Source organism: Stegastes partitus, unplaced genomic scaffold, assembly GCF_000690725.1.
Source record: "Stegastes partitus isolate 25-593 unplaced genomic scaffold, Stegastes_partitus-1.0.2 Scaffold75, whole genome shotgun sequence".
NCBI lineage: Eukaryota > Metazoa > Chordata > Actinopteri > Pomacentridae > Stegastes > Stegastes partitus.
This window is the reverse complement of record NW_007577806.1, coordinates 445176-457181: the sequence shown is the minus strand read 5'-3', so window position 1 is coordinate 457181 and position 12006 is coordinate 445176. Positions and strand designations below refer to the sequence as shown.

General features: G+C 38.1%; 1 protein-coding gene and 1 non-coding gene across 2 annotated transcripts; both read right to left on the bottom strand.

Moving 5' to 3' along the window:
* Positions 1-5108: 5108 nt before the first annotated feature.
* trnai-uau (transfer RNA isoleucine (anticodon UAU)) lies at positions 5109-5202 on the bottom strand. Its single transcript has 2 exons — positions 5165-5202; positions 5109-5144 (listed from the first exon to the last, which is right to left on the bottom strand). It is a non-coding gene; the product is annotated as a tRNA-Ile (tRNA).
* Positions 5203-7005: 1803 nt separating this feature from the next.
* On the bottom strand, positions 7006-9406 carry hcar1-3 (hydroxycarboxylic acid receptor 1-3). Its single transcript, XM_008276525.1, has 2 exons — positions 9336-9406; positions 7006-8618 (listed from the first exon to the last, which is right to left on the bottom strand). Exon 2 carries the CDS (start codon positions 8567-8569, stop codon positions 7598-7600), a length of 972 nt encoding a protein of 323 aa, XP_008274747.1. The 5' UTR covers positions 8570-8618; positions 9336-9406; the 3' UTR covers positions 7006-7597.
* Between the last annotated feature and the right edge of the window lie 2600 nt (positions 9407-12006).

Below are 12006 nucleotides of genomic sequence, written 5' to 3'. Positions count from 1 at the left end.
TGTCCATGTGTGATGATAATCTAATGACTACTTTACCAACAGTAAAAGAACAGTGTGACTCTCTTTTAAATCCTGATCCATCCTGTCTCAGTGTTGGGGATCATTTGTAATTAAAACTAATAAAGGAAGTTATTGCTCTGTCTGTAAATGTGCACAGCTCTTTAGTGTTGAGGATGTTCTTATGGATCCTGCTGCTGTTTGATTTTTGATGCTGTAGGTATTTGATACATTCAAAGGAAAGACTTCTCCAGACAGCCAGAGGCAACAAACTAAACTGTGACTCTGTGTGTAACAGCTCACCTGTCTGATGATAAAAAAAGTACACAACGTGACTTGACAACATGGACTGAGACTGATTCTGTCTCCATGTTGGGGATAATTTATAATTACAAGTTATTAATTAAGGTACTGGCGCTGTTGTTTCACATGCATAAATGTGCGCAGCTCTCTTGTTTTGTAGATGTGTGTGGAATATTTTCTTTTTTTCCTCTGATGCTGCAACTATTTATGACCTCAGAGGAAAGCACTGCATTGCTGTTGCATTGCTTTTAGTCTGAAGGCCTCCGACACACACACACACGCACACACACACACACACAATGCTATCAGCTGCTGTTAAAGATGATGATAAAGTGTGAGAGACATTCACGGCTTACCTTGAGAAAGTGGATGATAAAAAAATGTAAATGGCACATCTGGGAATTCTTCACCAGATGACCCCAAAAATTCACACACTTCCCCTGAAAGAACAGCCAAACACATAATTGACTTCCCAGGAACAAAACATTATCTCACGTCCTACTTAAAACTCCTTCACCCTCCCTGGCTGTAGGTTATATATCCAACACACACACACACACATATCCCCTTCTGACACGACCACACCTTTGACCTCAAAGTTTTACTGGTGTGCGGCCAGGCAAGATGACATCACTTCCTTTTGGCAACTTGACAGGCGCTTCATCAGTGAAGTCGCTGCGGGCTTGAGAGAGCAGTGGAAGAAAAAAAAACAATAATGATAATAATTATACCTTCACACGTAATGAGTAGAGAGCCCACGGGCCACAATACATAACAGCTGGGCCTGGGAGCTGTCAGACAGCTAGATAGTGAGCGAACAGTCAGTGCTAACCAAAGACAGATGTGAATTACAGCTTGTGACACATAGCTGCGTGGTTAGTAACGGGCTGGGGCCAGGCTCGGATCTAAAGATTGTAATATACTGTTGCAGGACGCCTTTCAAAACTGAAACGCTGCACTAAAGTTTGATGTTGTGTTGCTACATTTGGAGGGAATTTTAATACATGTCGATCTGCCCACAACGCTTCCGGCACAAAGAGCTCTTGTGGGAGGCGATCATTCTAAAGTTGGCAGTCTGAACAGGTAAATAAATTGCATTCATGGCAAGTTTATTCATCATTTATCAAATAAAATCCTTTGTGGTTAATATGATATTTAAAACTGAAAAGACGACACTGATTTGTGGTCTTTTGGAGTGGTGTGTGTGTGTGCATGAACTGGATTGATGCTGCAGGCCAGATTAGGGAAAAGATACGAGAACAGGTCCTGCTACAACAGCTACAGACTCGTAGCTACGGTGCCTTCGAGTTCTGTTTATTCTCCGCTCTCTCCCTCATCATACACTCATCATCACACACTCTCCCACTCTGCCTTTCCCATCAGACATTTTTTCCAACGGCGTCCTCTCACTTTTAAATATTACTCTTAGCCGTGCACACACACTCCGACGAGCTCTTTATTCAAATCATAACAAACCAAAGCTATTATGCAGATAGAGACATGATGACCCACATACTTCACAGACAGACAAGATGTATTCCAAGTGGAATGTGTTAGTTGATATGAACCTACTGTATAACTAATACTAACCTATGATCTAATAATACTGCACAGGTTGTTCTGACATAATGCAAACAAAGCAAAAAAGATGTGTAGTGTCTGTTTGTCGTTAGACTGCTGCTAGTATGCTATGCGCTGTCCTATTGTACAATGTCCAACAGTGATTTGGCAAAATATGCACAAAAATCGATGCAAACACTGTGAACAAACATTGTGAACATTTGTTCTGAGTATAGACTCCATTCTACTTTTGCATACTAAGATGACTGACAGTACACACCATGCTAAAACTATAGACTGTATAATTCTTGTACAGTCTATGGATAAAACTTTAGCATACTAAGATAAATGACAATAGACTTCATGCTACCACTTTAGCATACAAGTTAAGTGATGGTAAGCTAGATGCTAACACTGAAGTGTACTGAGATGAATGACATCCATGCTAACACACTATGTTAGCACACTAACATAAATGACACTTTAGCATATTATGATAAGTGATGATAAGCTCCATGCTAACACTCTAACATGCTAAGATGAATGACAGTAGACTTCACGCTAACACTTTAGCATATGCTAAGTTGACTGTTTGTACTCTATACTGTGATAGTAGGTGCCATGCTAGCACTTTAAGGTGTGCTAAGCTCACTACCATGAAACAATGAGTTTCAGTTATTGTACATATTTACACAGTTTACATTTACAAATCTGAGTGACACAAGACTCCACGCTAGCGTTATGGCATGTGTTAAGCTAAGTAACCGTATGTTTTACTTTAGCATGTACTGCATAGGCTGTATAGGCTACATGCTTACATGTGCTAAGCTAAGTGGCTCAGTTCTAACCCTTTAGCATACACTATAGTGAGAGGTTACTCTGACATTCTAAAAATGTTGTATACTACAATTACTGAAAGGTTAGGGTTCAAATTACTAGACATTAACTTTAACAGAGCTTTTTTTTTTTTTTTACCTATTTTAACTACATCACAACTCCTCTAGCGTAATTACGTCTACGGTTGTATGCAAACGGTTGTTATCGTACAGTGATAACAGACTCAAGTTCATTGTTTACTCAGCCATTTTCCCTTCCCTGCACTTTCACATTTATTCTGAAAATGAACACAGATAAAGCACATGTTGAGAGAAGAAGGCTGGTTTACACTGCGAGCTAAGTGAGGGGAGCGAAATCAGCTGTGGGAGGAGAGGGAGAAAAGACAACATTTGCCGAGTGAAAAAACTCTCCTGGACAAACAGGTACGGCGCAGTGATGATAGGAAGCGCAATGAATGCAATGCAAGGAAAACGAACAAAGTGTGTTTGTTGGATCTGAGGGAGACTGGGTAATGTCTTGAGCAGTGTTGGTGAGATTCCCATCCCATACTTAAGACTCCTTTTTTTGTAAAATGGTGATCTCATGCTCATTGCATCTGGCCTCAAGTGATCAGAATGGAGCAAGTCTCTCAGCAGGCCATGTTTTCTACATTAGCTCTGTTCTTGAGCTTTTGACAGTCAGTAATATACATCACAGCCACTCATCTACCTTGGGGTTAAAACTGTTGTACCTATTGACTGTAGTTATGCATTGTATTATATCACCTCTATCTGCCCTCTTTTTCCATCCATGCATACATAAAATCAATCATATTCCTGCAACTTTCCTCCTACCCTCATGTATTTTAATGTGCAGTAACGTAAGATGAAACTATGTGCAAAGAGCAGCCAGATGACACCCTCCAAACAGCACATTTTCATCAGCATTTAAATAAAAACAACCTCCTCAGACATCCATATGTGCAGGCTTGTGTAAAATGTGCAGAGAGATGAGAACGCACACAGAATTGGGAAAAGCACACACACACACACACACACACACACACACACACACACACACACACACAAAACCGTACTAACTGTTTTCATTCAAACTGCAGAAGCAGCCAGTCACATTCAAGCAGGAGGAACCAGAGCAGGGGGTCCAACTAGTGGACAACACCGACCTCTAGTGGCGGGACACTGAAACAACACGTCAATGCAGCAACAAATTATTAAACATCATCATACTTTGAGCACATTTTGCACTTATCCTCTATCCATCTAGTCACTCTCATGGAAATTAGTTTTTGTATTTATCAAATTTACAATGCAAAAATGAAAGTTTCTTTATGAATGAAATGAAATGAAATGAAAATACTGTATTTATCCCAGAAGGGAAATTCAATCTTGTAAAAGCTCACTTTCTCTCTCTTTTTTTTAAAAAAATCAATATAACATATATTCCACACAACAACAACAACAATAATCATTCAGTCAGTCAACTGTCAGTCAGTCAGATTTGTTTTTTAAGGTGATCACTGTTGGCAGGAATGACTTTCTGTATCTCTCCGTTATATGACTGAACTCTAACTTTTTGCACTATTTTTGACAATGATTATATTTTAGTATAATGCCAGGTTTAATATCTACATTTAACCTTCTGTAAGTACATGTCCAATGGTTACATTATGCAAGGCATGCGCTTTGGTAGTTGACAAATAGTAATAATTGTAATAATAAACTTTCAAAATTGGACTAATTAGCTAACAAAACTGTTAGAAGGTGCTTTACATAACATTAAAATATACAAAGCACTAAAAAGCCGCAATAAAACATTAAAAGAAGACAATAAAATATTACGAAAGACAGTAAAACATCAAAAAGATCAATAAAAAAAACATTAATAGTAATAATAATTTTTTTTTTTTTTTAAAGACAAAAAGCAAAATAACAATAAATTTCCTTCTTTTTTTTTTTTTTTTAAATTAAAAAACATTTTTTTAAAAAAAAGAATTTTGACATGATCTCAGTCACCAGGGTTTGGTTGTGCACAGATGGAGAGCTGCTGCCTCCTACTGGCACTGAAGCGCAACTGCGATTAAAAAGCTCACTGAATTATATCACGCACGACGCACAACACAATATGATAAAAATGTGTAACAAAATATAGCTCCAACAGTTGATGGTTGTTTGAAAAGTGGGTTATCTGTAAGTATTACATCCTACTGCCTCTGCGTTTAATAAAGTTGCTGAATTTGTAATGACCGCAGAAATCGAATTTAAAGGTATTCCTTCTGTTTGCTATGCTATAATAACTTTATCAACTTGTAGTTCGCTTGTAAAAGTGTTCCTTTTTTTTAAAAAAATTCACTCCAGTAATTGTAAGACAAAAAGAAGCTAAAACTTCGGCGCAGTCCCCGTTCAAAAGACTGCTCCAGGTGAGGCTCGAACTCACAACCTCGGCATTGCTCTACAGTGTACTGTCATATAAGTACCGCGCGCTAACCGATTGCGCCACTGGAGCTCACTACGTTTCCCCCGCAGCTCGGTTTATAAACATGACGCGGGTCGACTTTCTCTCTGCGCAGTTTTTTCACTTCTTTATCAACGCTGCTGCTTTTCTTATCCACACAAACGTTTATATTTCACTAGCAAAAGCTAAACAGCAGCAATAGACTTAGTAAATAATGTCAGCTACGTTGCTACACGACGCGCTGCTAAAGCGTGTCAGCGGGGTGACCGAGCAGAGGGAGTGAACACAGCAGGAGCAGAGCCTTCACGGACCCACACATCACTTTATAGTGAAACGACATGTCAACCAGCGGCTCTTCATGACCACACATTGTACATGTGGATGACCTCGCAGTGTCCCCCTCTGACCGCACAGCTCCCCGCTGATTGAGGGATGAATCAGTGACGTCATGTGTGCAGCTGCCGCTCGGACCAAGGAAACACTGACTGTCATCAAGAGTTCCGCGTGAAACGTCTTGAAGGGTGAAATGAGCTCAAATAACATAGCTTTACTTGAATTCAAAACATAATAATAATAATAATAATGATAATAATAATAATGATAAAAGAAAGCTTGTTTATAGGGAAACAAAAGAATAATTGGATTTGTTGTGTTTTTATATATAGTTTTGTTCTGCTGTAACTCAGGCAAACCTATATCATAAATAACTCTACAGGGTTTTAACCTTAATTTGGTTTATTCATAACTTAAAGAGAACATTGACGCTGCAGCAGACGTTGTTTTAAATGTACTGTGTAAATAACAGTAACTCGAGGACAAAAGGAGATTACAAATGAACCTAAAAAATTCTGTACATTTACTTCATCCTTCCATCTCATTATATTTCAGGATAAAATATTGGACTTTTGACTCCACTACACTTAATTGAGAGTGTTAGTTCCCTTTAGGATGAAGGTTTTACACAATGGATAATGTTGTATAACACGTTTTTAAAATCCAGCACATTGGTAGTTATTAAACCAGCAATGTCTAACCATTATGGCTTCCTACAATGAGCAGCATGTAGTCTGCTCACATTTTCGCTACAAAGAGAACAAAACAGCTTTAAAGACAAAAACCTATTACCTTACATGATGTATTCCTTCTATCTTATCTTCACCTGAGCTATTGTTGTTAAAGCTTTTAGCCTCATCCCCTTCATCTCATCTTCGCCTTACTCTCATTACATCTCTGAATGTGAGATGATCTCTTCTCATCTCATCCTGTTTTCAGTTTATTTCACTTTACATCTCATCTCATTTAATTTTTTAACACCTGATGGAAACATATTTCACTTTACCTCACCTCACAGCTAACCACAGTGAGTTACAAACAGCTCCACCAAACAGTGACTTTTCCTTCCAAACTTCTCACATGGTTTAATTTCAATATATGTTCCTATGATCCAATGTGTCATCTTTTCTCTCCTGTTAATCATGTGGTGAACCCTCAGATTTATCTGATGTCTACTGTATTAACAAGTCCAGTATATCAGTCAGAGGGGCCTGATCAGGACTTTTAGTTTAATGCATTAATTAAATTTTGCTGTTATTAGTCATATAATTTTCCTCAAGCATACTTTTTCATAGATGACTTTTATACTGCTGTGTTGGTACTTTTCCCACCAATGCAGGCAGAAAAACACACATCTCCCACAACCAGTGAGGAATGGCTGATGCATTGTATTTAATGAGATGCATACTAGTTTCTTCCTTTGTTATTTTGGCTGAATGGTAATTTTAACATGTCTAAGAAACACATTAGCAGGCATTTTGTATGGAGAGAAACAGACGCAATGAATGCCACACACTAACATTTTATTGCTTTCATATTTTATTAGGATAACTGTTGCATCAATCCAACATCTCTGGCACTCTGGCATACACAATCAGGCTATGTACTGCATACCAATACACACAATTCAAACATTTAAGCAGCTGGAGAAGTTTGTTCTAAATCTTTAATAATAAACACTTTTTTACAAAACAACCACAGAGTCATCTCAAATATAGTAGAAAACTGGTGAGCTGACAGAATACAACCTAGTTTTTTTTTCTGTACTTTAAAACCTCTCTGGTGTTATTTCAGTTTAAAAGCATTATCCAGGGTGCTACCAGTCCATGACAATGTCAGCTATTTTGTTTGCCTTGTAGAATGTAGTTAATGCAGTTGTTATCCTGTATGTGTCAGTATATGATCTACTAAAGGACAAACATCCCTGGATTGATGCTCAGTACCACAATTAGGCTTCTGCTCTGGCTCTGAAAAAAAAACAGGGTTTGAGTCCATGTCAAACATCACACAGTTCATGGACTCTACACTTGTTTATACAGAGGCCAGTTTTTTTCCGGAGCAGTCAGTTTGTCCATTTAAAAATGTATCATATTTTGTTGTCTTTTGTTGTGTTTCAGCATTTATGGACTTGGTTGACATCCTTCTTGAAGCAGTTGGAACTCCTGAGAATGTTACGGAACATGGAGCTAGAGTAGAAGTAGATGAAGGGGTCCAAAGCGCTGTTGAGGTAGGTCAGGTTGATGCACTCCCTGAAGACCAGCGAGACCCGATTGTACAGCTCGCATTTCGTCGGAAAGAGGTTCCTGATGAACAACGCCACCACGCCTGTGATGACACTCGGCATGAAGCATAAGGTGAACACCATACTGATCACTGCTACTGCTCGAATGGCCCTCCGAACCCTCTTCTGTGCCTCCTTTTTCTGTCTGTTCAGGTAGCAGGCGATCCGCGCTGAGGAGAACAGCAGCAAGACCCAGGGCAGGAAGAACTCTACAAAAAAGACCACGTAATGTATCTTTACCCCCACAGGTATCACACTGTAGTAGTTGAAGCTGCGACACTGGGAGACGTTGCCATCGTTGTGGAGGAGGTTGGTGGTCAGCAGCGGAATCCGTAATGCAATCACAGCAACCCACGTCAGGGCTGAGAGCCAGCCAGCCTGAGTCAAAGTCATTCGACTGATCCAGTGATATGGATGGATCACCTTGAAGTAGCGATCCAGTGCAACTATTGTCATGAATGCAATACTGGCAGAGCGATTTACCGCCAGCATGAGGAGGTTGGCGTTGCACCAGACCTCACCAAACACCCAGTAGTCCCCTCGAATATGGGTGTGGATGCGAAAGGGCACGCTGATGAGGACCAGGAAGTCAGCTAGAACCATGTTTAAGAGGAAGATAATGTGGGCTTTCCAGAACTTCATGCGAAAAATAAAAATCCACAAGGCTAGTATGTTTCCCGACAGGCCTACAATGATCTCAGCTATCATGATCATTTGCGAGAACAAAGTCCCTGCATCGTCTTCGATGAACAAGCATTGCTTTGTTTCATTCCCCGCTATGGGGGTATCAGTCCCCGAGTCCATTTTTCTCCGTGTTTTCCACTGCTGCTTATTTTCAGCAGATCTCCCGTGCCTGTTTTTTTTTTTTTTCAAGAAGAGAAAAGTACAGGAAAATGTGTTAATATTTTATAGAGCAAATAGTTAAAGCTGTAGTTCACCATTATGAGAAATACATGGACCTGTGTGTTTACTGTGGGTTGGATTGTACCTCATTTATATACATCGCTTTGAACAAAATACATATATCTAAATGTAAATTTGTTTACTAAAATATTATCTTATTGTTATAAGCTGATAGAAAACACAGGAAAAACAGTTAGCTTGACTTAGTCCAATGGTTTAAAAACAAAATCCACGTTTCATTAAAGGGTGCTAATTAGCATGTTCTATTTCATTTGTTTAATCCATTAAGAAATTAAATGTAAAAACTACAGTTAGCGGTTTTTTAAGGCCTATGTGCAAAAGTCAATGTTCACATCTAACTCTCTAATAAGCCAGTTTGCTCAGGAGAAGTCGATGCATTTGGAACGTATTTCTGTCCATATTTGCACCTTAAAAAGCAATTGTAAACTTTAATTGTTTTGAAATAAGACTTTAAATCTGAACTTTCCTTATGTTAATGTCTTAATTTGTTGCTATCTTACTGGCTACATAGGACTTGTACTATTCGAACTACTTACACTTTCTTTACATTGCAATGTTGCTAAAAATCTATCAGTCTTTACACTACTCAATAAAAAACAGATATGCAAAAACAGAGCACGTAAAAAGTTTAGATTTCTGTACTTACCAGAAATCAGCACGGAGTTAGTTCATTCAGCAGGTGAAGACGATAGTGTGCAGATGTTTAGTCTTGTGTTCCCAAAGTGATCCGGTAAGATCCCTGATGTAGTCTTCCTGTAAAAGCTGGGCTTGTAATGACATGAATACAGAAACTGTTCCAGCGAAAAGGTTTATTCACACCTGGTATTCCCGAGAGCTGTATGAAGATCTGTGATATCAACTTTCTGGCACTTTGTTGCACAACTTCTTGTCCTAAAATGCCTTTTTCCAAGATACAGTTTGTCAAAGGATAGTGCGCAGATAAATGAGCATAATTAGGGATTAGAATGATTATTTATTTGACTTTATTCGTACGTGGTGAGATTATAAGTATATTCATACCCTAATTTAAATATTTCTCTTCATTGCTAATTTTATATAATATGTGCTTGTATTGCAGTAAATCTATACACTTAGCCAGTATTCCCGGATTACTGAGGGAGCTCCTGGACTACAGTTTTAGGTAATAAGCATTTTGTATTTGGAATTCAATCAAAACTACAGCCAAGAACAAGAGGAAGGGGGAAAAAACACACAAAAAAACTAACAATAAAGCAGAGGTGTAAAGTAACAAATTACATTTACTCGCGTTACTGTAATTGAGTAGTTTTTCTGTGCACTCACAACTTTTTAAGTAGTTTTTAAAATCTGTACTTTTACTTTTACTTAAGTAGTTTTTTTTACGAAGTATTGTAATTTGCTACATTTTAAAACACATCCGCTACTGAGTAAAAAAAAAAGTATGCTTAAATAAAAAAATAAACATAATAAAGACACAAAATGATTAAGGGGAGAGACAAAACAGCTTCGAAGAGATGCAAAATTACTTCAAAGACAAACCAGATAACTTTAAAGAGACAAGAAATTATGACAAGAAGATACAGAATAACATAAAAAAAAACGACAAAACGTTTTGAAGGACACACAAATTAAATACAAGGTGAGTCAAAATTACTACAAAGATTAACAAAATTACAACAAACGAAAAAAACAATATCAAAGACAAGCAAAAATAACTACAATTATACAAAATTATAAAATCAGAAGATAAAGAACCATTTTAAAACAACTTTAAAAATGAGCAAAATAACTACAAAGGGACACATTTACTACAAAGAGAGGCTGGACAGCTTCAAAGATACACAAAACAACTGCAAAGACACAAAACAACAACTACAAGAGACATAACCTTACTACAAAGAGAACAAAACAGCTTTAAAAACAAAAGCCTTACATGATGTCCTCCTTCTATCTTATCTTCACCTGATCTATTGTTGTTAAAGCTTTTTCCCTTGTATTGACTGATTTCATCTCATTTCCGCCTTAGTCTCATTACATCACTGAATGTGAGGTGATTTCTTCTCTTCTCATCTTGTTTTCAGTTTATTTCACTTTACATCTCATCTCATGAATTTAATTTTTTAACACCTTATGGAAACACATTTCACTTTACCTCATCCCACCGCTTTTTTTTTTTTTAAACTCACCTCATCTCACAGCATCTGATCCCATCACACCTCACTTCATTTTGCTTTTCATCTCCCATTTATTAAGTCCTCTTGTTTACGTTCAAGTCATCTCTTCATACTTTCTCCTCATTAATGTGTCTCATTTGATCTCATTGTCTCTCATTTCATGTTATTTCATTGTGTCCCATCTGACCTAATTGCATCTCACCTCACATTATCACCTTTTTCTCCTGCTCACAAACTCATTCTATCCAATTTCATGGCATCCATCTTTTCTCTCTATTTATGTGAATTTGTGTGTAGTCAGTTCAGCATTCAGACCAACCCTTATCAAATGCAGCATATGAAGACTTTCCTGAGAGAGAGAGAACACTAATTTCCCTATAACCAAACATTCTTTGGCAACAGTTCAGGATACAACAATGCAACACTCACACACAGAATCCCCCCCTTAGCTAACTACTGTCCGACCTTTGTCGGCTCGATAACTTTATGGTCACTGACACCCCCGCAGCAGTTCAATCCCCTCCACGGCCCTAAAGGTGTGTTTGCTGGAACCACTGGACTCTGATCTGAAGGTCTGCCATTCATTCAATTGCTTTATTAGCGTACACACAAAACAAACACACAAGGCCCAGCAGTGGCACCATGTCAGGACTGACATCTGCTCTCAGTCACACTTTATGGTCACACTGTATACTGTGCATGTGTGAAACTGTAATCTTACAGCTCAGCATCCATATTTACAGCATCTGTTGGCAGCTTTCTGCACATGGTTCTCTCAGTCAGTGCTTAGTGACTACACTGTACTTCCTTTTTTTATAATTAGAAATGATCATCATGGCGTAGTATTAAGCTCACTATTGTACCAAAGCCATTCAGCTGCTTTAATAAAGTAAATGATAAGAAGAATCTAGAAGACTGTTTATATGAACCAATTAAGCAAATATAACAATTACATAAAATGAATAGGAAATAGCCAGAAGAAATATTTGTATGTGGGCTATACTTGGAAAAAACACTCAGTCTATAGACATGCTAGCAGCTCCATGAGGCTATGCTAATGCACAATGTGAGTTTGAGCTAAATGCTAACATCAGCTAAGATACCCACAATGACAATGCTAACATGCTGCTGTTTAGCAGGTGTGTTGCTCACTCTGTCTCCTAT

Bases quoted from the DNA above. Each gene is read 5' to 3' on its own strand.
- hcar1-3 (XM_008276525.1), bottom strand. From the start codon at position 8,569: ATGGACTCGGGGACTGATACCCCCATAGCGGGGAATGAAACAAAGCAA.